Genomic DNA, 27,321 nt, shown 5'->3' with positions numbered 1-27,321 from the left:
GTACACAGTAGGTGATCAATAGATACTTGTCCAATATACAAATGACAAAATGTAACAAGTATGTTCTTTCTATATTTCAAGGGGAAATATAGTAAATGATCATGATACCAGAGCCAGACAAATCCAAAGGAACCTCCAGGAAACAAAAAATGTCGAAGTGTGCTAAGAGGTTTTCCAGAGGAAGTCCATATGGGACTTTAAAAAACAACACGAGTGCTCTAGGACTTTACTGTGAATGGGGTCTGCCAATAGCAAGGCTGAAGAAGCCAAATACCAGCATTTGTTTCCCAAACACTGATTAAAACAAATATTTTTCAGTTGCCATAGCTTTTGGATGGATTTTTGACATGCACACTGAACACAGCAAGTAATACGGAAACTCTGGCTCCTTTTCATTCTTGTTTGACATTCAGGAACCTAACCTCACTAGTGAGGCCAGAAAACACCAGCTTCACAACCACAAAGATAGCTTTCCTTGGTTCCAGGCTGCCAGCTCCAGGGCCATCACTGTGATGGTTTGTCATTTCTACCAGAAGCATGTGCTTAAAAATTGAACACAGCTTCCAAGTAGCCTTCAAGTTTGGAAACTAGCTAAAATGAGACGAAGCGTGGAAAGGACCAACAATCTCTCTTCAATCCTGTATATAGAGTCGCTCTATATTATTTTAATTTTTTTTTGCTATGCAGATTTAAGGACAGACACAAAATGAGAGAGGAGAGTCAGAGGACCTGAAGTACCTTTGGCCCAGCATCAACAATTACCGATTGTGAAAGGAGAACCAAGACGCAGAACCGTGAAGAAAAGACTTTTTACTTTCACTATTTTGCAAGGGGGACCATCGGTCAGAACAACGGGGTTCTCCAAACAAAGAACACAGCAGGTATTTAGAGGGAAAAATGAGAAGTTGCCAAGCTTACAGTCAGTTTATTCCTCACAGGATTATCATGTCACGAGGGTTGTTGCTGATCTGTAGACAGCAATATTGCAAAAGTCAGGAATAGGGCGGTTTTTATTAGGTTGTTAGCATCTTACCCGGAGGGCGCGAGTCTTCATTCAGAGGCTGGTGTTATACAGAATGTGCCTGCCTTTTATTTTTAGTTTATTCAGGGATGCCAAATGTCCAGTGTTTCTTTTTTGTTTGTTTGGGGTTGGGGGTGGGGGGTGGTTGTGACAGTGGTACCTGATGTGCTAACCAAGAGGGCAGCAGGGCAAGTATCATTCCTGCTTGCTTTGCCAGTTCCTGCCCCTGAAGACAGACTTGACCATACAGGTTTGTTGAACAATTTTCTAATTCATATCATTAACATGGTGGGTTTTTCCTATTTGGCTAGTTTTAACTTACACAGGAGCCCCAGGAGGTGTTGAGGAATATGCAAAGATTTCTTCATTGTGTGGTTTAAAAAAAAAAAAACGAACATCATGTGATACTAATGCTTGAAGACTTAGCATCTGTCTGGAGGCTTCATAAAGCCCCTAGCATTCTTTGATCACACCAGCGTTTCAGGAGTATTTAAATCGCTGTCATCCACCTGGACTTTCTATGCCCAGGAACAAAAGGCATCCAGTTTGCCTCTTCCAAGCTTTACCTGCAGTAGCTGTATAGCTGGGGTGTTCTCCTTTCTCTGAGACTCCAAGTCTGCCGGTATCCTGGGCTGCAGGAAGCAGCATTCTGTATTACCTGCAAGGCTGAGACTTCCCTCGCCACAGAGCAGGTACAAGGTCAGTTTTCTGGGAGGATTTTGTAGGCACTGTTTCCACATATTGAAGTGTAGTCTTTGTTTCGTAATAGTGAGCTTCTTGTACCTCATTAAATGAGGCTGGTTTTTGAATGACATTTTTGGCATGGTCTCTGTTACAATTTTTTTTTTATCCAATCATATCCCAGTAGGAAAAAGACAGATTTGTTTTGAACCTATGTAAGTAATGACATGATCATGAAAAAGCAAAGGGAAGCAATAAATGGCACTTTGCAGAATAGTAATCATTGCTGTGTAGTTTTACAGGCGAAGTCAATTAGTATGTGTTACTCTTTTCCTCAGAATCATTTTTCTTAGTGATCATTTCACAATATACACAAATACTGAACCATTGTGTTGTACATCTGAAACTAATGTTGTATGTCAATTACATTTCAATTTTTTAAATAAATAAAATGTTTGTGAGTTTAAAAAGTCATTTTTCTTAGATTTTCCTCTTGATTTATTAGCTTATAATCCATTTCCTAAGATCTTTTATGAATTTTTTTTCTGAACTCTGAGAGACCAGTTGCAATAAGACACCATTTAGAGAGTGTTTTGTTCCACTTTGTACAGAGTTAGCTCGTTAAATAGAGAATTAGTGACAAATCAGGTTGGACAGGAGTGTTCTTACTTGCCTAATAGAATATAGAACATTAGCCATAAGCAAATTTTTCATCTTAATTTCTTTCAGTCCTAGATAATTAATTTCTTGTTTTGCAATCTTGGTATAATTGTCCGTCTACTGTCATAAATTCATCTGCTTTTAAACTAGAGAAAAGTCCTGGAAAGCCTCAGTCACATCATCCAGCCATGTGCTTGGTGGTGACATCAGCTTCTGGAAAGCCACCACCTGCGAATCTAATTCATTTAGTGTCAGCAGTGAAGAGGACCTGCTTCAGGCCTTCCCTGAAGTGATGATTCTTTTAATGTTTCTTCTAGAAGACTCCATTACTGGTCTATAGTGTAACTGCAGGAGCCTTTAGGCAATTGTAAAGGAAAAGGGACAAAAAAAAGCATATATTGATGAGAAGATTGAATGGCTAGGGTTACTGTACTATAGAAACTAACGGTACCTACGAAAAGACAAGTGAGACATAATGCATAAATATTTTGTAAGGAATTAGGGCATTGACAGATCTCCAGGCTTTTTAATTTAGCCCATTTAGTGTGTATGCTAACTAACTGATACAGGGGAATACATTTTGTTGACAGTTACCACACTGCTCTTTGCACATGACCATCAGTACGGTCTATCCATCCTGAAGACAACATAGTTGCTGAAACACGTTCATTTTAGTATTAATAACATCTTACCTGTCTGCCTTGTATGCAGTTGACCCAGGGAAGGTTGATCTGCAGCTTGTCTGCCCCCCGCAGGCTTCGCAAACAGCTCCCACAGTACAGAGAATACCAAGAGTTCCCAATGATTTCTAACACCCCTCCTTTTAACAAAATGAGAAAGTAAATCTTTGGTGCTATCCAGCAGCTGTCTGAGAAACCTCAAAAATAATTTGGTTCTAAAAGAAATCTGAGCAGTTTTCTTATTAGAAATCTGGGGACTTAACTTGTAAAAGTCAATATAAAAAAACTGTCAGAAGACACAAGACGGGAGCATAAATCACAGGTGCCTAAATGTAAGAAACTGCTGGCAAGAAACAGTAAGGATTAGGAACTTATTAGTATTAGAAGCCTTTTCAGAAATAGACTTTTGTTTAAAGCTGTGTTTAAAGTTATTTAGTTTTGTGGCCAAAAAAATTCACAAAATGTCAACAGACTCTTCCGTTAGTTTAGTGACCCCTGGAATCTCTGCTAATGAGGCACAGAATAACTTTGTACTATTTTTTGTTCAGAGCAGACTAAATACTTGAAGCTCAGTGCTCTTGTCAAACACCTAATTTCCTCTTCTTCATCATCCGTAAGCTCCCTTTGCTTAACAATTTTAGTATTCCATCTCAGCATTTATTTAGATATACAAAAATAAACATATAGTTAAATGGCAAATACCAAGCTTTTAATTTTAACTTTAAAACATACTGATCTTCTCCTTAGATCAATGTATGTACATGTATGACTGAAACATGCTGTACGCCAGAAATTGACACGACAGTGGAAACTGACTATACTTCAATTAAAAAAAAACCCATATTGTTCTTAACAGAATAATATGAGATAATGTTTATCCATATGAAATGTATCACCTTAATAAAACTGTAACATTCTCCTTGAAAAACAGATGAAATATACTCACCGTCTTGTATACACAGTTATATGTCTCAGTGACTGTACACCGTAAACGGCTATGCATATTAGTTCCAACTGCAACCAAAGCTACCAACTCCTGCTCTCTCAAAGGCCCAAAGAAAACTGGGGGCTGGAGAACTGAGAACGGCTTGTTGTACACAAGCACCTCAGCAGAAAACAAGGCCCAGTGAAGGTGGCTTGTGCCCTGCATTACATTGCTTTAAAGTGGCCAAAATGAACACATGAACCAACACAACCCATATTTTTTGCTTTCTTGCCACACACAGTCTTGTTTCATCAAAAACGGTACCCGCTACTCATTCACCCCAGCTTATTTTGAAGTAAATTCCAGGCATATCATTTCACCTGTAAATCTTACAGTATGCGTCTTTACGAAATAAAGATTCTTTTTATTCTGTATGCATGACCATAATACAATTACCAAAGGCAAAAATTACCAGTAATTCCTTAATCCCATCAATAGCTGATCAGTGTTCACACATCTTATTGTCTTGTAAATATTTTCAGCTTCTCCATTTGTGTCCAGACAAGACACATTGCAACTGAGGGACGTGCCTTTTTGTGCTTTAATCTATAGGCTCCTCTTCCATACCTTTTTTCCCCTGGCAATTTCTTGCATCAAAAATGCCAGGTTGATTGTCTGTAGAATTTCCCACGAACTGAATTTGCGTCCGTATAGTTGTCGTTTAACATGTTCTCTGTTCCTTATGTTTCCTGTAAATTGTTAATTGCATCTAAAGGCAGTTCAATGTAGGTTAGTTTGGGGTTTTGTTTTGCAAGACATGTAGTCAAAAATCTAATCCTGCCCCACAGGGATCTGGCTTTTGATTTGTGAAAGGTAATCTCTAAACCCTTGCGGTGGATTCTGTGAGTCCTTCTAGAGAATTACCAAAACGAAGGGTGGTTTTAGGAATCCCCAAACTTGCAATGGATGCCAGAAGTGAGGGCTGTCCTAAGGACTGCCCCCTGAACTTCCCACAAGACCACTACACGGCAGTGGTGACTAATCCGCTGTGTATCAGGAGGTCCATGATTGCTGGGTACATGATTTCTGCCTCTAAAGTGATCAGCCATTGATGACTATGGCTTAAGGTCATTAATTCTTCAGGGACTGCAAAACAGTGACGTTTTATTTCCATCATTTCCTCTCTATTAATCTTTCCCTTATCATTTATCTAAATAGATACAGATAGATCTAGATATCTGTATATATCTGATAAAGATAATGTAAGGACAACAGAAAAATGTTAATTCTTTTCTTCATCAGTTTTCAAATTAAAGAGGTAGTTCCTTGCATCCTCCATCCAAAGCAACCAATAACTTTGGTCTTTCGTGTCTTTATATCATGAATGTTAAGCATCAATTCACTGAGTGACTCCCATTACTGATGCTCACATTTGACCATCTTAACCCATGAATGCTTATCCAAGTTGCCTGCTGAATCCTTCTGACATGACCCTGGTACTCTTTGACAGCTTCCTTGCTTTCTGACCTCAGAAGGTGTTCCAAGGCTTATCTAGCATATTTCCTGTTTCAGACCAGGAATCAGCCATTCCTTCAAGAAACCCTGCCTCAGGTTTGCTTTCCCCAGGAAAGACTCCGAGTTAAATATTTCCATGCTAAAGTTTACTGGGGACTGCCCTCAGAATCAGCACCTGCTGGGCAGTGACAGAATTAGGAGTGGGTAGAGGGAGGTGAACAATGGGCACCCACAACCAATCCCACAGAGGGTGCTAGACATGGTCTAGCCCTTCAAGCTGTCTTGCTTTGAGTCAAGAGAGCCTGACTTTTATAACCTACATTAACCAGTGGGGAGAAGGCCCTGGGGAGAAGGGTGTAACCTTGGGTGAAGTGGCTCTCTTCATTTTAGGGCGGTGGTTCTCAATCAAGGCCATTTTGCACCCCTGCCCAACAAGGACACACAGTTGTCACAACCAAGAGTGGAGAACTATTAGTATCTAGTGGGTGGAAAGCAGGGATTCTACTGAACATCTTCTAACGCACAGGGCAGATAATGCAGATTTACCCAGTCCAAAGTGTCAGTAGTACTGAGGGTGAGAAATCTTGGTTTAGGGCAATGCCCAGATAGTGACTCAGCCGAGAGCCGGCAGCTGCCAACGTTTCCAGCACTGGGAGAATGAGGCCTTCACCCTGAAAGGGAGATCTGGGTGCTACACCACAGCACCCACTACATGCCTTGATTAGTCTAGAGAAACCTAGTATATATAGTCTGGGTGCTAGGGGTGCTCATTCCTCCTGGTTTAGTCTCTATTTCTAAGCCTTTTCCACTGACAGATCTAGGCAAATGTTTTAATGCACATCAAGCATTCATATTGATGCTTCCAATTCAAAATCAGAACTACATGTAGAAACCTTCTATCTTTAAAAGCTTGGAAATTCATGGACCCTAACAGAGTTCCTGAAAGCTTTCTGATTAAGCCTCTTTTTCAATTTCATTAAGTCTCCACTTTAGGGGAGTTACAAAAATAAAAGGAAAACTTTGCAGGAAAGTGTTCAGAAATAATCCAGAACATTAGAATTCGAAGGAATTTTAGAAATCATCATCATTTATAAAACTCTCATTTATAAATGAGGGAAAGGGGGCCTAGCAAAGTTCAACAAACTTGCGCCAAGTTTCCTAACTACTTGGTGCCCACGGCAGAACTAGGACCAGGTCACCTAACTCCTGATATTCTTGTTTCTTTTTTTCTGCCTCCTCTTCCTGGTGTTACCACTCTCATGTTGCAGAACTGAGAAAATAGAGCAGAGAGGAACAGAAAGGAGGTTGGAGCTCACTCAGGATTTCGTAGTGCCGCAGAGGAAGCAAGAACTCAGACCCGCACGACGGAAGCAGTACTCACCCACATTCAGTTGAAGGCGTCCACTTAGTTGTTCTTTCAAAGCACTGTTAGGTTGCGCTGTGTCCTCTGTCCTTCCCTTTTGCTAATGGCCAAGCAGCCTCATACCAGGTTGACCAAGACTGGGCCATCTCAGCAGAGTAGAAGAACTCAGTGTGCCAGCCCACTGGAACAGAATGAATGACTTGGTCCCATTAGTGCCACACACAAAAACAATCCACCAAGCTGGTAACATGGTATAATGCCTCACTCCTCTTCAAATGAAGGACTTTTAAAGGATTTCAACAATCCCTCCCCAGGCACACTAATCTTGTCCGATAATCATTTGTTTATTACCTCTTTCAGTGCTTCTTAAACTTTTCCAGTCACAGACTGAAAGAGTGCCAGCTGCGCACAGCACATTAGACACACACACACACACACACACACACACAAGCACCCGTGCGTGTAAATCTACAGCCCTGGGATAGTGGCTCAACACAATCTTTAGGAAACAAACATTTCTCCGAAGTCCTATGTTTATCTTATTTGTTTAAATCTCACACCTACTCTGTTTTCCATATATAAATAAAAGCTTAAAGGGAAAGTTTGTATTCCAGAAGATGCAGTATGTTTAAGAAAGACTTTGAGAAATCCCTCCCCCTCCTCAGTCATGGAACTTCTCTGATATCCCCATTTGAAAAATCCCCATTTGAAAAATTTGAAAAATCCCCATTTGAGAAATTCATACAATAGATTTTTAGTGTTCTCAGGTAGAGTTCATACTTTTGTTTTGTTTGCTTGCTTGTTTGTTTGGGGGGAGATAATTCAGTTTATTTATTTATTTAGTGGAGGTACTGGAGATTGAACCCAGGACCTCATGCATGCTAGGTATGCACTCTGCCACTGAGCTATACCCTCCCCACCAGAATTCATACTCTTAAAGGTGGTTTAATATTTTTTAAAATTGCAATTTATCTACTCACTCAACCAATATTTATGGAGTATCTACTGTTTTTCTTGCTTTTGTTTTAGTAAAATCACTAATTAAGATGTCATAATGAAGATATTCACATGATTTGTGTTTTACTGACAATAATGATATAAAACTGAAATGTAAGTGTGTTCAAACTGTATTAAAATGTCATATTTTCATCATAAATGTAAACTAAAATAAATGTAAAAAAAGAAGTAAAATTATTTTTAAAAGTAAAATGTAAAAAATAAAAAAGTACATTGTCAAACAAGTTACGTCTCTTCTAAAATATTCAAAAGCCTTTATTAAAATTAAAAGGAAAATGTAATTTAAAATTAATAAAGGTCAATATTTTAAATTAAACATTTTAAATTCAGTGTTTGAAAATTTAATTATACATGACTAATGGTTTATAAAAAGAAAATGATTCTTCAGAATTTACTGTCCTTCTAGTCGCAGTGCAAAGAATTGGTATCACACTTCATAAATGTTGTAAGACTTTCATATATACAGTTGAAGAGAGATATAAATTATCTGAAGTTGCAAAATATTCCTCAGCCGCCACATGCAACAGTTGTGAAATCACCCTAAATCTGTAAACACAAAAGAAGTAAAACAAATTTACACTCAGCACTATTGGAGAACAGTAACTGGATATGGAAAAATGCTGTCATTCTCGTTGAAAGAGAAAGTTGAAGAAATGATTCATTTCTCTTTCCTCTTGCCCAAGCACTGTCATCACCAAATACTCCCCAGAATTGAAAGCAGTGTGGGCCTCTGTCTTTGGGAAAAGCACAGCCCACAGACCTTTCCAGCATTCCAAGGCAGAGGCAGCCATTGCCTGTTGTGATGACGTAAGGCCAGAGATGTGCAGAAACATTTTTCTGGGGGTTAATCAGTGTTAGTTATGAAAGTGGATATTTAGGCTTATAGCCATGCTATGTCAATGCTGAATGCCTAGTAAATGCCGTGTGCTCTTGACTAATTTGTGTGTTGGGGGTGGGGGGTGTGAGGGGGAGTTGTGACATGCAAGGCCCTCTAAAGCCAGGGTAGACCTCGCTTGCCCCAGTGTGAGGGCGGCCAGAAATCTCCAGTATATGATGTGTAATGGAGTAGAAACAGTGGGTATGACATTGTTCCAAACAGAACAGAGACAGAAGAGGACCTCGGAACAAGGAGTTCACAAAGCGCTTTCTCATGCATCACCTACCCAGGGAGGTTAGTACACATAGCAGGTATGATTATCACTACTTTACACATTAGAAAACTGAGGCACGAACTAAATGGAAGTGATTCTCCAATGGTTACTGAGCTAGACTTGGTGGAGCTGAGACCAGAACCCCAGGCTCCTGGCTACCCCTCCCCCGACAGACCCTGCTGCCTCCTGTCTGCTTTTTGACGCTCAGAGTTGCTTCTGTATTTCTGTCAAGGTTTTGTGGTCAAGGGTTATGTGTGTTGAAAAGAATAAAAGAATCCTATGGTTTTGCCCTCTCTAGTATTTAAGGATTTGGAGGTTCAGGGGTGGAGGAAAAGGGAAGTCGTTTTAATAGATGTTTTCCGAACTTGGTTATTGAACTTCAACGTCTTGGAACCAACAAATCCTGAAATGTTTCTGGTCGAATAGTGATTATGGGCACAACAATGAAATGACTGTACTTAGTCTTCTGGGGAGTGGTCAGCGTCCTCTTTCATCCTTCTGACTTGGATTTCCTTGGGCTACTGGATGGGGATGTTTTGTGTCCTCACATGGCAATTTGAGAAGGGTAGCTAAGTAGCATAATTGTTATTTACCATGTGGTGTGCACTATTTGGGAGTTGGGGGCCGAACCTGACAGAAAATTAAATGTGATTTCTGCCCTCAGAGGTCCTCATTTTACTCTGATGAATAGATTTGCCATGTAAACACAGGAAGAAGAGAACACCATCTTCAGCGGAAATGCGGTAGAGACACACCCAAAATGACAGACATCTGTCTGGAGATTACCTAATAAATTTACTTTGATGAGGTGCTGCAGAAAATTAATTGATTTTTTAGCTGTCAAGTGAAGGCTGAAGATGCTGCCTGGCAAGCTGATCTCCACACCTCTGATATCCTGCCCCCAAAGATTCTGTGTAAGCCATTATATGGCATCTGCCTACAAACCAGGTTCTTGGTGACATTCTGTCTTATTCCAAAAAAAAAAAAAAATGCATACTCCTCTCTCTTTCTCACTGTCAGCGCTACACTCCAAAAAAACAGCAAAACACTAAAAATAAGCCTCAAATTATCTTTACTCACAGGAATAGATGGATGCCTGTTTAGGAAGACATTTATGACAAAACGTGGCTGACCAGTAGAGGGGGCGTGGGCTTCACACCTGGTATTCTTTTTAAAAAAAAAAAAATCCAGAAATCAGAAGGAAGGGAGCTTGGGTGAGGTCACCAGGCAGAACAAATTAGGTGTAGAGCAAATTTACAACCACAAAAAAGGCTTTGTGAACATTCTCTCCATATCTTTACATTCCTGCGTGGGCATATGGAAAAGGAACATTATGCAGACTAGAGGAATGAATCACTCCTGATCCAACGGCGCATGACATTTCTTACTTGAGCTCTCTTGCATTCAAATTCTTATTACTCAATGACACTTCATTTTAACACAGCTTTTCCATTATGACAAGCATGTACAAATTCCTCCACTTGCCGCGGCATACTTAGTTTGGCAAAATGCTTAAACGCTAGGTGATCTCTAACCTTCAAATATCTAGAGGTTGTTATTCTCAGTAGAACAACTATTCTAGGTTGGTATCCTAGTGGTTAAAACAGTCTTAATGACCTGGAGCCTAACCCAGTGGTTAAGGGGTCAGCCCTAGAATCAAACAGATGAGACTTCAAACTCTGGGATCTACCATGTGCCAGCTTTGTGGATTCAAGCAAGTTATGTTAACTCACTACGATCTGATTTCATCTGGAAAAAGGAGATCACAGTAGTAACGAAAAATAGGATTGCTGAGTGGATTAAGTGATAACTAATGATAAGAGGAAAACATAATGGGGGAGTTATCATTCTTGTTTTTCCACTCAAGTGCACAGAATCGGATTATCTTTCATTTGTAACACTCATCCCTGGTCTAAGCATGGCCCTCTTTTGTTTTTATTTATATATACTGTGCCCTTATTTATGTATTTATTATTATTAATCATATAAACACATGTGAACCAACCACGCAATACAAGAATTAGAACATTAACAATCATTTACACCCACCCACGGGCTTCTCCCCAATCTAGCCCTCTATTTCCCCTTCCTTGAATCTTGCAGTTATTATTATTATAATTGGTTTTTGAAATTATAGCTTTATCATATATTTGTATTCCTAATAATTACATTGTTCAATTTTCTTTGTTTTCAACATTATAAAAGTGTATTATGCTCTATAAAATCCTTGGGAACTTCCTTTTTTAAAGAGATTGTATTGCTCAGATTATTTGTATTTTTGCATATAGCTATTTATTTTACTGTATAATATGCCATTGTGAGCAATTACCACAATTTATTTATCTATTTTCTATCGATAAATGTATTTGGGATGCTTCAGGTATTTATCTTGCCAACACTAAGAGTGCAGTAGGTGCTGGGGGAAGAGTCTTGCTTTATGTCTCCTATTGCACATAGAGTTTTTCTTGGGTATATACCTGCAGGTAGAATTGCTGAGTTATAGGATATGTTCAACAGTAGATAATGAAAAACTTTGCAGAGTGGTTGTGCCCATTTATACTCCCAAGAGTTTGTATGAGACACCTCGTTAATTCTCATTCTCTTCAATAATTTGCCTTCTCCCACTTCTTAATTGTTGCCCACGGAATGGGTGTAAATTGATATATCACTGTGATTTTAATATGCCTTCCCCAGTAAATAATGAAATTGACTTTCTCATAATGATTTTATTGATCATCTGTGTTTTCCTCTCTGCTACATTCCTGTTTGTCTTTCTTGCCCATTTTCTATTGGACTGTTTATCATTTCCTTATCGATTTGAGGAGACTGCCATCTAATCTCACTATTAATCCTTTGTTGGTTAATTATGTTGCAAATACCCTCTTTCAGTCGGTACCTTCTCTCTTTTCTTTTTGTAAGATATCTTTTGGTGTTCAGATCTTAATTTTAATGTAATCAGATTTGTTGAGCTTTTCTTTTATGGTTAGAAGCTTTATTATGTCTTTTATAAATGCTTCCCTACCTCAAAGTCAGAAAGATGTTAACCTATATTTTTTTAAGAAAATGTATAAAATTTTACTTTTAACATTAAGCCCTTAATTTATCTGGAGTTCACTTTTATCTGGAGTTCATTTTTACAAGTGATATGAGATAGTAATCAATATCATTTTATCCATGTAGATAACCAGTTTTTACAAATACATTTATTGAAAGTCCCTCCATTGCCCATTCATCTGCCAAGCCACACCAATCATATATCAAAGTTCCAAATATATATGGGTCTGTTTCTGAGTTTTCTATCTGCCCAAAAGTTTATTTTTCTATTTCTGAATAAGTATCATACTGTCTTCATATACTACAGCTTCAAAATAAACTCTGTTATCTAACAAAGCAAATCTCCCCTCCCTACTTGTCTTTAAAAATGTTTGACATCTTAATCCTTTATTCTTCCACATACATTTCAGAATTAACTATCAAGTTCCATTAAAATCCTATGGAAACTTTTGTTGGAATTGCATTAAGTCTATAAGCCAGCATGAGGAGAACTGAAATATATATAAAATTAAGGGGGTTTTTTTCCATTAAAGAAAGAAGAAATATGTACCATAGTTTTCTCTTCATTTATTCAGGACCTTTAATAAAATGAATCGCAATAATTTTACATTTTCTCCAAGGAAGTCCTGCACATCTTTTAAAAAAAATTTTATTCCTATGTATCTAATTTTTTAAAATATATCACAAGTGATTTTTACTTTTACATTTCATTTTACGGTTATTTGTTCCTGGCGTATAAGAATGAACTGACTTTGCTAAATTCTCCTGTTATTTCAAATGATATAATACTTTGCCCCAGGAGTCTTTGATTTCCTATGAGGCAATCATGTCATCAGCACATAAAGACAATTCTACTTCTTCTTTTCCAGTCTTTATGTCTCTATTTTTTTTTTTTGCCTTATTGCATTATCTAAAATTATCAATACAAAGCTGAATAGAAATGATGATACTGGACACCCTTGTCTCATTTCTGATGTTAAAGGAATGCTACTATTTATTCTCCAGTAAGTATAATGTTTGCCACAACATAATTATCCTTCATCAGGATAAGCAAATTCTTGATTTGCTAAGAATTTTTATCATGAATTTATGCTCAATTTCTATAAAATATTTCTGCATATCTTTTTAAAATGATCGTGTTATTTTTGTCCTGGAAGCTGCTAATGTTGCGAATTACATTATAGATTTTCTATAAATCTATTTGCATTCTTAGGAAAACTCTATGTGGTATATTTTACTTTGCATACTCCGTTGGACTTAATTTGCAAATATTTTATTTAGGATTTGTACACTGAGGAAATAATTTGGAATTTTCTTTTCTCATACTATCCTTGTCTCGTTTGAAGATCAAGATTATATGGCCTCGTAAATGAGTTAGGGAGTGTTCTTTGTTACAGTTTGTACTAAGTTTAAGATGACATGTTCCTTAAAAGTTTAGTAGAATTGCCTGCAAAACCGCTTGGCCCAATGTTTTATTTGTGAGATGATTTTTTTAATGGCTTTAATTTCTTTAAGTTACAGTACTATTAAGGCCTTCTATTTCTTCTTAATTCAATTGGTAGATTATATTTTTCTAGAAAGTTGTCCATTTCATTTACTTCAAATATTTTCATATAGTGTGAAAATGATATTATGAATAATAAAATGGACATATTTTGCTCTCATTTCATTCAAGCTCCAGACTCTTGAGGTTTTAAAGTTGAGATTAAAAGATGATAAGAGAATATTAGTTTTTAAATTACTTTTCTTTTTCCCTTGATCATTCTTGCCAAAGGCTTGTCTATTTTATTAGTTTTTTTTTTCCCAAAGAATCAACTTTTGGTTCTATTGATCTTCTGTACTGTATTTTTTTGTCTATTCAGTTTTTTTTTCTCATCTCCTTCCTTCTATTTTCTTTAGCAATTTTTTTTCTCATCTCCTTCCTTCTATTTTCTTTTTGCAATTTTTTTCTCATCTCCTTCCTTCTATTTTCTTTAAATTTATCCTGTTTTATTTTTCTATCTTAAAAATGTCTAACTTAAAGACACCACTATTTGATATTGTGTAGAATTTAAGTCTAGTTTATTGTAAACATGCTTTCTTATTTTCTTTTCTTTGGTCTTTTCTAGTTTTGGAAAGACAACAGTAAACTTTATCCAGGTATTTGATTACCTTTACTTCAGACATCTCCAGTAGCATCTCCTGGATTTGCTTCTTGTCCTATTTGAGGACCTTTTCCAATACTGTTTTCAATATGGGTTTTTGAGTGACAAACCTTTTGAGACCTTATATACCTGAACATATTTTTATACCCTCACATTTAATTGACAATTTGGCTGGATATAAATTCAGGCTCAAAGTTCTTTTGTCTCTTCAATACTTTAAAAATATTACCATTATCTTCTGGTTGCTCTCGAAAAGTCTGAGAACTGGATGATCATTGTTCCTCTATCGTTGATCTGTTCTAGAAACTTTTAGAATTTTATCTTCGCCTATCAAAACTTTAATTTCATTATAATATTACTAGGGTTAGTTTCTCCTTATGGCTCTTGTTCAGAACTGCATAAATATGACATCTTTCATCTTTATTTATTTCTGGGGAATTTATTTCCACTTCTTCAAGTATTTCCTCTTCTCCACTTTTATTTTCCTCTTCTTCTGACATTCTAGTTATCTATAAGTTGAAGTTCACATTCCAATTCAATCTTCTTTATCTCTTAACTTTTATCTCATACATTCTTTTCCTTTATTCTTCCCTGCTTCCTTCTCGAAGAGCTCCTTAATCTGATCTTCCAGCTCACTAATTCGTTTTTCAGTTATGTCTATTCTACTAGCCATCTGATCTGTTGTGTTATTTCTACTATTACACACATATTTCATGCCTAGTATTTCCTCCTGACTTTTATAATTTCACTGTCATTTATTTATTATGCTTACTTTATATTTGTTAACCATTGAATTTAACGTATTTGCTTCTGGCAGCATCTGTAATCCAGGTTGTCGCTTTCTTTTGAAGTAGTTGTGCTTCTGAAATATCCCATTACTTTGGCCTATGAGCATATATTTCTCTGATGGTATCAGCTGTTCTGTCTTAGCATTTAGTATGGGAAAAGACCAAAGGGCAGATCCCAGTCTGTTTCAACATCCAGTGAAATCGAGGAGAAGGGTAGGGATAACCCTAGGGTGGAGAGCTCCAAGCACCAAACTACATAATTAATTGCTCAAGTGCCATGCCACCAAGTGACTCTTCAGGTCAGGCCCTACTTTTAGACTGACCCCATCCACCGCCCCTCAAGAAGCAGCAGCCTTAACAGGAGGTACTTAGGGGTCAGAAGACCCCTGACCTTGGGGGTGGTCGGTGAGTAAATACTCAAGGTCAGTCAGTCCCTACCAGTTTTCCACAGGCTGGCTTTGTTCTGCCCTGACTGTTATCCTTGAAAACACACCAATTGTCTTGAGCCTCTATTGCTAATTTCCACGGAAGCCTTCTACCCCAGGCTTCAGATGTACACACACACAAAATCAGTTCAAAACAGGCTTCCTTGTCCAGGGGATTTCTCTGATGTTTTTCCCCACTGTTTCTGAAACTTCCTCTGAGATTGATCTTGGGGTTGGCAGTCAGCCGATGGTGAATCTCTGTCTTGGCAAAATGGAAGTTTTGCATAGGTTTATAATAGACAGAATTGTGAAACAAGTATCCCCTGGGACTTTAGCTGCATCAGGACAGTCTAATATTCAAAATCTCCATTACAATGCTCACCTACCTGAGCCTCCCTTCCACATCATCAGCCAGAGGTCTCTTCCTTGCCTTCCTCACATCCCATCAGTGATGCCTATATGCTTATCTTTTTCCTAGGCAAATACCTAATTAACCCAATCATGAAACTAATGGGGAAAAAATTAGAATAGCAGAAAGGAAGGCGGCATAGAGACTTTCTCTCCAGGTAATCAAAGTACATTTTGATAGTGGCTTTTGGAAGCCTATCTCATTTGCTTTGTTTAATCTAAAGGAATAAGGCTGTGTGGAAGGAAGCAGCAGGCTGCTGGAGACTTTTTAGACAATATAATCTTTCAGCTTTCGAATTTCACTGTGCATAATCACATATCCACATAATATTATAATTCCTATTAATGCTTATAAGCTAACAACAAGAAGAGTGTGTCAGCTTTTTCCATTTCAAGTCTAATGGGTCAAAATGTACTTCATGATTTATATATATAGGACCTTATGTAATATGATCTCCTGCAGCCCCAGCCCTCTACCTCCATTCTTACTATTCAGTTGGAACATTCTCAGCTTCTTTCCACCTCAAGATATTCAGAAATCTTTTCACTTTCACTGGGGAGGCTCTCCCCACCTGTCATCCCCTGGTTTACTCCTACTGATTCTTTACTTTACATGTCTCTTCCTTAGGACCCCCACACCCCAGACTAAATCAGGTCCCCACGTTATACAATCTCATATCAAGCAGTACATTTCTTTCAGAGAATTTACCATAATTATAGTAAACTAATAAACTATGTGAGGAAGAGGAGAATTGGCATAATATACTGGGAAGATATAGAATGTATATTCATTTTTTTGAACAAATATATATTGAAAAATGTATTATGCTCCAGGCGTTGTGTTAGGTAAATGGGCATACAATGGGGAAAGTGGTAGACCATTCCTCTTCACTTTAATCATCCTTTTTGAGGGTATCCCCTAGATCTTATCCTCATCTAAAACCATATCTAACTTAAATGTACTGGCATAGACATAGCTCCTTCTCAAGATCTTTCATGTCCTTGCTCTCAGCTCATTTATGCTCCGGACTCTTGAGTCCTCCATTTTCTCATCAGTCTCTCTGCCTTTCCTTATCTTCACTTCTTTCTCTATCCATACTATATGGTACTTTTTTCAGTGATTTTCTTGCTAAATCCTCAACTCCCTTGACATTCTGTAGGATCCACTCAGCAAATTCCAGCCCTGTATCAGTCTGACACCCAGGCTACCAAACGTGGTTGCAAAAAGTCCCATGACCATTTGGATTGGTATTTCCACCACTTCATGGTTTTCTGGCCTCATTTGGACCTTCCTGGAGTTTCTTATTGCCCAGGAAGTTTTCTGTGTGTCCTCAGCAAGTTCCTCTCCCATTCTCATAGCAGATTTTTCAGACCTTCACAACTCATCTATACCCTCCTATTCCTCCACTCTCACACTGCAGATAATCTGCTTCCTACTTCACAGAGGAAACTGATGCCAGGAGTAAACTTCCTGCACTGCAAACCACCCACTCACCTGCAGCCACAGTTGCCCTGGCTTCCTTCCCCTGCCCACATCAGAGTAAAGGAGGCATCTCCGCTCCTGACTCTTGTGTTCAAGATTTCATTACTCTCTATAGATAAATATTTATTTCAATATTTCTCTCTTCTGACTCCAGAAATGCTCAATTCTTTACCAATTAAAAACAAAACGCCAAGTTTCTCTTGACTCCGCATCCTCTTCTATCTTCGTTTCTCAACAGACAAATTTCTTGAAAGAATGGTCTACACTCACTTTTCTTCACTTCTTCCCACTCACTTCAGTTTGGCTTCCGCCCTCAGTACTCTGAAATCCTCTGCAAAGATCATCAATTATCTCTTCATGACTAAATCCAATGAATTCTTTTCATCTTTATCTTGCTTGACATCTTTTCAGGGATTGAAAGCACTCCCTTCTTCTTGAAGCCTCCTCCTTTAAACGCTCCTCTCTCTAGATTAAAAACCAATTTTTCCTTCTTGATCCATTCTCCTTCTATTTCTCTGGCCTCTCCTCCTCGACAGGGAAGGCTACTTCCCCCTGTTTGCTCACTCCTGTGAGTGCTAAATAAATGCTGTAGGATTCTGTCTTCTCCTCTTTTGCACACTCCTTTTTTGTATGCGTATATGGGTGGGGGGAGGATGGAGTTTTTTTATTGCCTTGTTTGTGCATTTTGTTATCTTTAGCCCAGTGAACTAAGCAAATAAATGCATTTCTCAAGACCAAAAATAAATGCAAATTTTAAAATAATTTTTGAAGTTACCAACATAAATTCAACAAACACTTAGCCTAAAAATACATGCTAAAACTAGGTTAAAATTAATAGTCACCAAAACTGAATATGATTCTATTTTTTAAAAACTGAAGTTTATATGTTCACAGCTCCCATAATAGACCCATAAAATCAAAAAGAATAGGTCCATTAGTAAATTAGTAGCTAATATGGCCAGTTTTCATAATATAACACATTTTCCAAGACTGAAGATTAAAAAAGGATGACTATTTACTTACTTTAATGTTCATTCCTTTAAGAGATGAGTCATAATGGCACAAACTCAAAACCAGGGCCCCATGAATCTGTGAGTTTATCTCCTTGAGCTGTAAGAGACAGGCTCCTAGACTAGCAGGAGGCAATAAGGAGCAACATCTTTTCCTTCACTCTTAAAAATTTTTTTAAATTTTATTATTATTTTTTTAATGGAGGTACTGGGGATTGAACCCAGGACCTTGTGCATGCTAAGCATGCTCTCTACTACTGAGCTATACCTACCTGCCCCCTTCACTCTATTTTCCCATTGTGTGATACCACCCACATTCTTGACTTCAACTATCAGTCTCTAAATTTTCAGCCTAGATCTCCCCACCAAGCTCCAGAATTATGTATCCAGAGCTTGTAAATGACAGTGTAGAACATTTGACCCCTAGCACAACTCATTTCGCTCCAGTACACAGGCATAATATATATTGATTTCTGCAAATTATTTAACAGGCTTTCACGGTACCTTTATATGTATTAGAGAAATAAGGACTAAATGTCTGAATGAAATAGATTATATGCTCTTTGAGGGTCGGGGCCTTATTTCACCCACCTTTGCACGTTCATGTTCGGTGCCCAGCAGAGTGAATGGCACATGGTAAGCATTCGGTAATTGATTGCATCTGTACACTCCTGTCAAACACCTGGTAGCAATTCTCAACATCTCTCTCCCAGCCCTCACATCTCATCACCGCCACAGTTGGAATCAATTGCTCCACACTTGGAATCCATCGTTCCAGCAGTTTCCCACCCAGTTGCAACTTCTGACTTTCTCTTTGAAGGGGTGTAGGAGCAGCAGTCTGGCTAGAAGGGGAGGAAGGAGCTCTCCATGATCTGGTCCCATGTATCTTCCCATTTTGTCTGTGGACACTGGAAATCACTGACTCTCAACTGATGACAGTTACCTGAGCACATCATGTCTTTTCATACCTTCGGGACCACTGCTCATGCTGTTTCTTCTTCAAATGCTTGTCCAATTTTTTTCAGCTGTCTAACTCTTAGTAGACCTTTGCAGCTCTGCTCAACTTTCATCTTTTGGAAGCCTCTCTTACGAACCCTTAAACTGAGCTAACCGCCTCTCCTCTGAGCTCCTTGTGCAGATGCTTTATCTTAGCTCTCGCCTCTTTAAGTTATAAGTATCTGTTTATGTATCCGTCCTCCTCACAGTCATCCTCTGGGGCAGGTGCTCTCTCTAGCACTATTTAACAAATGAGAAACTGAGGCAGAAAAAGGTTATGCAGCTTTCCGAAGGTCACCAGCTAGTAAGTCGTAGACCCACAATTCACACTACAGCTATCAGATTTTAGAGCTCTCGTTCTAAACCACAAATTCTCAAGGACAGAGACTATGCCTTATTCACATTTGCAAGCCCCGTGTCTCCCACGGTGCCTAGCACATGGACGCAATAAACGTCAAACTAAACTGCATTTGTTGAATTCTGGTGAAAAGTTAAGGAATTCAAAAATGACTAAGATGTGATCCGTACCCTCAAAGAAGTTCACAATCTGGTGGGGTTAGGGAAGATTAACCAACTACTCCAATAATAGAAAGGAATGAACTAAAGGGAAAGCAACTGAGAGCAGAGCAGCTTATATATTAAAACATTTGTATGAGAATGTTGAGGACCCTCTTTAAAATCTTACCCCAGCAGTGGTTACCAGAGGGAAAAAGAATAGATTAGGAGTTTGGGATTAATAGATATACATATTACTATATATCAAATAGATAAATAACAAGGACCTATTGTATAGCACAGGGAACTATATTCGATTTCTTTTAATGAGCTGTAATGGAAAAGAATCTGAAAAAATATATATGTATGTATATGTATAAATGAATCATTTTGCTGTACACATGAAAGTAACATTGTAAATCAACTATGCTTCAATAAAAAATAAGAATAAAAACAAATCTTCCCCCAGCAGCATCAGACATAGAATCTTCCTGGAATTCATGGTTATATGAAAAACCAAATCAAACGAATGTTGACTCATAACTTGCTGGAAGTCAAACTAGAAGATGTCAAGTGACAAGCCCTAAAACTCTGCCCATGAACTTTGCCCTATTTACCAGTTTGTCAATCCAGTCACGAACCTACTATAAGCCACACACTTGTACTAGGAGTGGTGGTACAAAAAATAATAACTTCAGTAAAGATAGAGAAGGCATGCTGAATTTGCTTGGCTCAGAGAACTCAGATGAGGTGATACGGTAGGTGGCAGAGTGAAGAATCCAAACAATTCTATTATCTGGAACAATAAGCAAAGTCAACCAGATGACATTTTAGCTATCAGAATTTCCATTTCCATTTTTTAAAAAAAACAATTGCCCAAGAAAGTGGTAACAATAATTGTTATTTCGAAAGACCCAGAGGTTTTAGTTGGCTTTAAGCTTAACTGTAGGCTGTGGCTGCTAAAAAGAAAATTAGCGCAGTCTTTGGCTGAATTCATCTCAGTAGAACGTCTGGGTCAAAGGATCCTACAGGGCTTAGACTACCCCTGGGCTGCTGCATTCAGCTTTGGGAACACTATTTTAAGAGAGACTTGGAAACCAGAGTCCAGAGAAGCACAAGAAGAAAGGGTAGAGGGCTAGAAACAGTCAGCTAGACAGTGAATTGGGGAATGCTTTGCCTGGAGAGTTGAAGAAAGAGTATGACAATCAGTGTGTGTGTGTGGTTGAGATGTCTTGCACCAGAGAAAATCAACCATGGACAGAAGTCAGAAAACAGCAGCCATGAAGCCAATACAAGGATGTATTTTCTCCTGATATGAACTATCTCACGTAGATCACAAGTGAGACATGTAATGAAGCATGAAGCAGTAAACCAAGGCTTGATGTCATGTCTCAAGTCTAGAGATTTCTGTATCAGATGGGAAGATGGACTCATATGATTCTCTCTAAGATCCCTTTAAAATTTAAGTTCCTCAGGAAATCTGTCATCTGGGAGGAGATACAAAAATTTTGAAATTATTTCAAAAGTTTAGAGAGAATCACACGTTCTTCATTTAGACAAGATCCATCACAACTACAACTACACTTCAAAAATTAAAAACAGGGCATGGTTACCCATCCTTTAAAAGAGCCAAAGAAAGTTTTCTTTAAATAATGTCAATCCTCTGGTTTATTTCCATAATGGTACCTCAAACATAGTGGCACCCACCTGTTCATTAACCTGACAGATGGATGCATATTTCAGGAATATCTGTATTTTATAATAATAACAAGAACTTGTAACTGGCACAGGTCAGTGATTTGGATTTTCTGACATACTTTCTGCCTTTTGTAACATAAAAGACAAAGTGTTCTTTCTAGCCTTGTAATCTATTTTTTTCTAAGCAATGTCATTTAATAAAGATTTCACCAGTTTTTGATTTGAACTAACTCTGAATTCAGACCTGAGCCTACCGGTGTATTGACGTTCATTCTGGCCCAAAATGATACAACAGTAAAAGTGCAGGTGTTGTTCACAATCAAGGAAACACATGGTACCTATTTTGTTTTTCAAGTTCATGGGGTCTCCTTCAGCAAAATATATATAGCACTGTGAGCTATGAAGTGTTCTTTCCTCACGTTTCAAATTACTCTTTCATTACCTCTTTGCTAATTCCTCCCCCCATTCCACATTTTCATTCTGAGTCTATTTTATTCTAAGTTAAGTATGTTGTAGAATTAATTCTAATCTCAGACTTTCACCATTTTATTAATTCTTTCTATGTGTATACCCTTTTTGGCTTTTTAAGTGTTAGCTTAAATTTTGTTAATCAACTCAAAGGCAAATATAGTGGACTCACAGCCTTAGCTGGGAATGTTGGATTTTAAAGGCCAAGCCAGTAAGAAATCTGGTGACTACAGCATTCCACCTCATCGATACAAAAACTGGAGATGAGAAAGATGTCAACTGTAAGAAGCCTCTCTTATCATCTCTTTCTCCCTTTTCCCTTTTATTCTTTCTCCTGAGGGGCGGAGTCGTGATGGTATGTGTGCAGGTGGGGGATGGGAGGGCAGCGTACGGAGACAGAGGAAAAAGAGGGAGAGAGAAAGGGGAGAGGAAAGCGAGACTTGGATAATATTAATAATTGCTAAAATGCATATAGTTACAAATTAATGGAAGCAAAAGCACATAGGAGACATACAGGGCTGAAATCGGAGAGGGAGAAGTAGATCTTTTGGACCCAGGAAGCAGAGCTGGATCACAGATTCCAAGCTCACTGTATTCTCAGTCCACACGTATCTCTTCAGGATTACATTGACAACCTACCAGGAATTTTCACCTGCTGTGTTTCCAAGTGGTCAAGATTGATTTTGGGCACAGCCCCTCCTACCTCTCTCCGACCTCTAGCCTCTCTACCTCTAACCTCTAGACACTCAGCATCCGCATTGAACTCTGGTTTGCCAGAAACCCTTTGGTGCTCCCTGCCATCCCTTTCTCTTCTTTCCAGCCCCAAATCACATCTTATTCTCAGATTGTGCAAGGAGGTAGTTGGCCTGGTTATTTGCTTAAGATAATCAGATAGAAATGGGTCTGAATTTCTGTTCAAAAGACGTACTTTAAAAGAGGAGGTAGTTAGTTATAGTGGGTCCCTATGCGTATTTTCACGTTCTTAAGCAAGTAGCTTTTCACTGGATTCCCAAAGGAAAAATCCCCAAAGCTATTAAAACACATTAATCTAGCTGGAAAAAATTGATATGTGAACTATTTTTGAACTGGGGTACATACGTGGGCTCCTGGTATACTTACATGAAACTTCATACATTACTCCTCACAATCCAGAAATCTCATCAGTCTTATATCCTCCTCTCAATTTCCTCCTTGCTTTGACAAGCAACATAACTCACAGTAGAATCAGGTATTGCTTGGGGATAATGACCAGCAGAAGTACAGTGAGCAGGTGGAGGTCCCAAGAGTCAGAAGATCTTATACAAAGAATAGAAAATAAATTAAGATAATAAAATTAAATTAATAGACTAAAATGTATACATATATAAATATTTTAATTGTCATTAAAAATTTAAACGACAGAAAAATTGCAAGAACAATACAGTGAACTACCATATACCTTTTACCTAGACTTATCAAACTGACATTTTTGCCTCTTTGCCTTATTGATCTTTGCTAAACCATTTGAGAACAAGTTGCATATATCAAAACTTTTATCCTTAAGTACCTTAGTGTGTATCTCTTAATAAGAGTGTTCTTTGTCAAAAACCGCAACACAATTATAAAATTAAAGAAGCTTACCATTTAAAGAATACTATTATCTCATATACAACCCATATACAAATTTTAACGATTGTCCTGAAACTATTCTTTCCTTTATTGGACTTTTCTTCTAATCCTGGGTCACACATTGGTTTTGGTGTCTTGTCTCTAATCTTTTCATCTAGAACAGTTCCTCAGTCTTTTAGGAAACTGGCCCAGACCAGCGATTGGGTAGAATGTTTCTCAATTTGTATTTGTCTGATAGTTTTTGGAGGGGGTTAGATTCAGAATATGTATTTTTGACAGGAATATTACATAAGAGATACTGTATCTTTCTCAGTACGTCACATCAGGAGGCACATCATGTCACTTTATCCCATAACTGGTGACATTAACTTTGATCATTTGGTCATGGTGGTGTCTGTCAGATTTCTCCGCAGTGAAAGTACTGTTTTTATCCCTCTGAATAAGAAATCCGAGGATACTTTGAGACTGTGTAAATATCCTGTTCCCCAGCAAACTGTCACCCAATGATTTTAACATCTATTGATAATTCTATCTGAATCAATTATATGGTTGCAAAACGGTGATTTCCTAATTTCATCATTTTTTCTATGTGTATTAACCGGCATTGTATCATCAGGAAGAATTATCATTTCTCCCCTTTTATACTTATTTATTTAACATTGTAAGAATAAGCAAGCACTCGTGGATTCCTTTTAAAAACTCACTGCATTATAATCCATTTCTATCATTATTCATTCGTGACATTCAAACTGTCCCAGATTGGTAAGTGGAGGTGCCTTCAAACTGGCTCCTCTTTTCTTTGGGCATGTTCTCATTATTCTTTGAAAATCTCACTTTCCGGCAAAAGATCTTCCAAGGGCATTTTATACTTTCCCTCTTTCTGCCAGGAATCAGCCATTTCTCCAGAGGCTGGGTCCTTTTAGTGGAGACTGGCATTTAGAAACCAAGATGTAGAGGCACATAATATGTTCTAAAATATTAAAAAGAGCTGTACCTGTTTCCTTGGGACATCGTATGTAAGACTGGTGTCGCGATGTGCCATCCTAACTCTAGCACTACCCGTGTGACCTTGGAAATTCCCTTCATTCCTTGGAGGTTGATTCCCTATCTGAAAAGAAACTGGATTGGATAAGTATTTCTGAACCTAAAGGGGTCACCAACATATTTGGGAATCTGATAAAAGCCTTAGTCCCATCTCCCCAGAGGTAAGCTCAAGAGTGGCAAAAATTTGCATACATTTTAGGAGGTTCGGGCTCCAAAGCCCGTTTGAGGCTCCAAATCCCTGTGCTAAGTGATCTCTCGGGTCTCCTCAACGCCCACATTCCTTGAGTCTATAAGCGTCCGTGCTGCTGTCAGAATGATTCCTCAGAGACATCAAATTTGGAGGGATTTATATAGAAACGGATGAGAAAAGGATACAAAGAAAGGAGCCTGTGAGCAATGCATTGCTCAGCCGCAGTTGTCTGCCCAAGCCAAATTTAGGACGCACAGTACTCAGAGGTGAGAGGTTTTGGCGGGAAGGTCCCCGGGTGGGCGGAGAACGCCGCGGCGGGGAAGAAGACCCGGGCCGGGCCCGGGTCCCTGCAGCCTTCCGCTCCGCCCACCAGGGCTCGCTCTTGCCCTTCTGCTGGGTGGCCGGGGAACTGGGCGGGCCGGGCGGCGACCCCGCCCCTGGCAGCGGCGCGGCGGCGGGGAGCGCGGAGGGCGCCGGAGCTGGAAGGAACGCGCCGTCCAGGCCCCGCCCGTCCTCCCTCCCTCTCTGCCTCCCGCCGCCGACGTCGGCGGTGCTCCGGTCGCCATGGTGACCAATTGAGGCCCGGTCCCGCCCCCGCCCCTCGGCCCCGGCCCCCTGACGTCGGCGCACGTCAGCGGCGGCGCGCGCCTGGCTGGGCCCTGCGGAGCGGGAGGGACGGAGCAAAGCAGCGAGCCGAGCGGCCGTCGCCCGAGCCGAGCCGCGCCGCGCCGCCAGCCCGCCCGCCGCCCGCCAGCCCGCGCTCCAGCCCGCCGTGTCTAGCAGCGGGGCCCAGCATGGTCATGGCGGATGGCCCGAGGCACTTGCAGCGCGGGCCGGTCCGGGTGGGGTTCTACGACATCGAGGGCACGCTGGGCAAGGGCAACTTCGCCGTGGTGAAGCTGGGGCGGCACCGGATCACCAGGACGGAGGTGCGGCCCGGGGCTCGGCGGGAGCGTCCGAGGCGAGGGTTCTGGAGAGGAGCCGTTGACCGAGAGGGGCGGCCGCAGCGGGGGCCGGGGGAGGTCCGAGAGGCCGGCTCCCCAGCTGGGGCGAGAGGGCCTGGGAGTGTGAGGACCCAGGAGGTCCCGGGGTCGGTGAGCGCCGCAGGGATCGGGGCCGGGTCACCGGGACCCGAGTGTCGTCCGATTGGAAGCCCGACCGGCCGGGGCTTTGCCTTCCCTAGGCCCCCCCCACCCCACCCCGGTGGCCACACGGAATTTCGCCCAGAGCCTCCCACCCGGGCCGTGACCTGGTCTGTGGCCTCCGCTCCGGAGCCCAAGTTCCGCGTCTTCCCTGCTTTCAGCTGGGGGTGGGGTGGGAGGGGAAGTCTCCGTGCTCCTGGGCTGCGCGGTGAGAGACGTCGCCAGCCCCGTGGAGGGGACCGCTGCGCTCGGACTCCCCGGACGGGGCTTCGCGCGGTCCCGGTGCCCGCGGCGCCCCTCCGCGGGCCGCGAGGAAGGGGCCCCGTGGCCGGGAATGCCACCGTCTACCTCTCTCCCTCCCTTTGCCCGACAGTGCCCCTGATTTGGTGTCAGGCGAGCTGGATATCGTGCCTGAGGCATTTCCATCTAATACTCCAGACAATAGAGCTGATTAAAAATGGTCATCTCTGCATTTGCACAGTTGGTGAATTGCTCTTTCTTATCCTAGGTTATCCCTTTACCAGGTGTGCATTCTGGCTGTGAATACGCGTTCCTTACGCCACACCAGATTCTGCTAATATACTCATAAAGCCCTGGACTCCTTCCTGACGGTGAAGCCAGCATCCCCCACCCCTTCCATTGCACATTCTAATGCACCGCACAGATTTTCTCGCAAGTCTCTGTTCTTACCTAACCCGCCCCCCTTTCTTTCACCGCCTCAAGCTGCTCTCCTCAGGGTCTCTATTTTAAGACGTGCAAATTAAATACTTTAGAAAACAGGAGAAACAAAACCATTCTTTAGAATAAAACCCTGTGTCTTTGACGTACTCTACATTATTGTAGTTGTTCTGGAGTTTCATCCTTTTTCAGTTTGTCCCCCCGCACCCTCCTCCCCCCAGTTTTCATCCGATTCAGTGTTTCCCCTTATTAGTGCGAATGTTCTAGAGTTTGAATATGGACTAACGTAGGACTCTTTCAGAAGGGCTGTGCGAGGTGAGGGACGTTTGAAAACTTGAGTGATTTTCGTAGCTGTTCTTAGAAGTTTTGCTTAATGTGAAGGAGTCCATTTCCAAAAAGAAAGGACGTATGTCATTATGTTATCCTCACTTTTTGCCTTCCCCTGCTGATCCTGAGGCAGCCCAAATCCGACGACTTTTTTTTTTTAAGCATCAGGACGAAGGTCACAAATTTTCCTCTCACAAATTTACCAGAGTTAGCAATTTAGGTTAAGTTTGTAATGATAGATAATGTGACTCTAGTGAGATTAACCTGATCCCAGCAATTTTAAAAACGAAGAAATTGGTTCCATTCCTCTAAAGAACCTTGGCCTAATGCCATGCTGTTTCCCCGCTTAA

General features: G+C 40.1%; 1 protein-coding gene and 1 long non-coding RNA gene across 4 annotated transcripts in view; one reads left to right on the top strand and one right to left on the bottom strand.

Moving 5' to 3' along the window:
- The window catches only part of LOC116279384 (uncharacterized), a 32,569-nt gene extending 7,458 nt beyond the window's left edge, over positions 1–25,111 (bottom strand). The window contains exons 1-5 of the long non-coding RNA XR_012066588.1: positions 24,827–25,111; positions 24,585–24,698; positions 23,102–23,277; positions 6,864–7,026; positions 3,055–3,182 (exon numbers count right to left, since the gene is read on the bottom strand). This is a non-coding gene — a long non-coding RNA (uncharacterized lncRNA). The remainder of the gene's footprint in view (positions 1–3,054; positions 3,183–6,863; positions 7,027–23,101; positions 23,278–24,584; positions 24,699–24,826) is intronic.
- Positions 25,112–25,460: 349 nt separating this feature from the next.
- Positions 25,461–27,321, top strand: part of SIK2 (salt inducible kinase 2) — a 109,482-nt gene continuing 107,621 nt past the window's right edge. For all 3 annotated transcript variants that reach the window (XM_072954004.1, XM_072954002.1, XM_072954003.1), the window contains exon 1: positions 25,461–25,753. In XM_072954004.1, coding sequence (XP_072810105.1) covers positions 25,619–25,753 — 135 coding nt within the window. In that variant the 5' untranslated portion in view covers positions 25,461–25,618. The remainder of the gene's footprint in view (positions 25,754–27,321) is intronic.

The sequence above is a fragment of the Vicugna pacos genome, chromosome 33, assembly GCF_048564905.1.
Source record: "Vicugna pacos chromosome 33, VicPac4, whole genome shotgun sequence".
In the NCBI taxonomy this organism is placed as follows: Eukaryota; Metazoa; Chordata; class Mammalia; order Artiodactyla; family Camelidae; genus Vicugna; species Vicugna pacos.
Note: the sequence above shows the minus strand (reverse complement) of the source record. Positions and strands in the feature narration are given on the sequence as shown.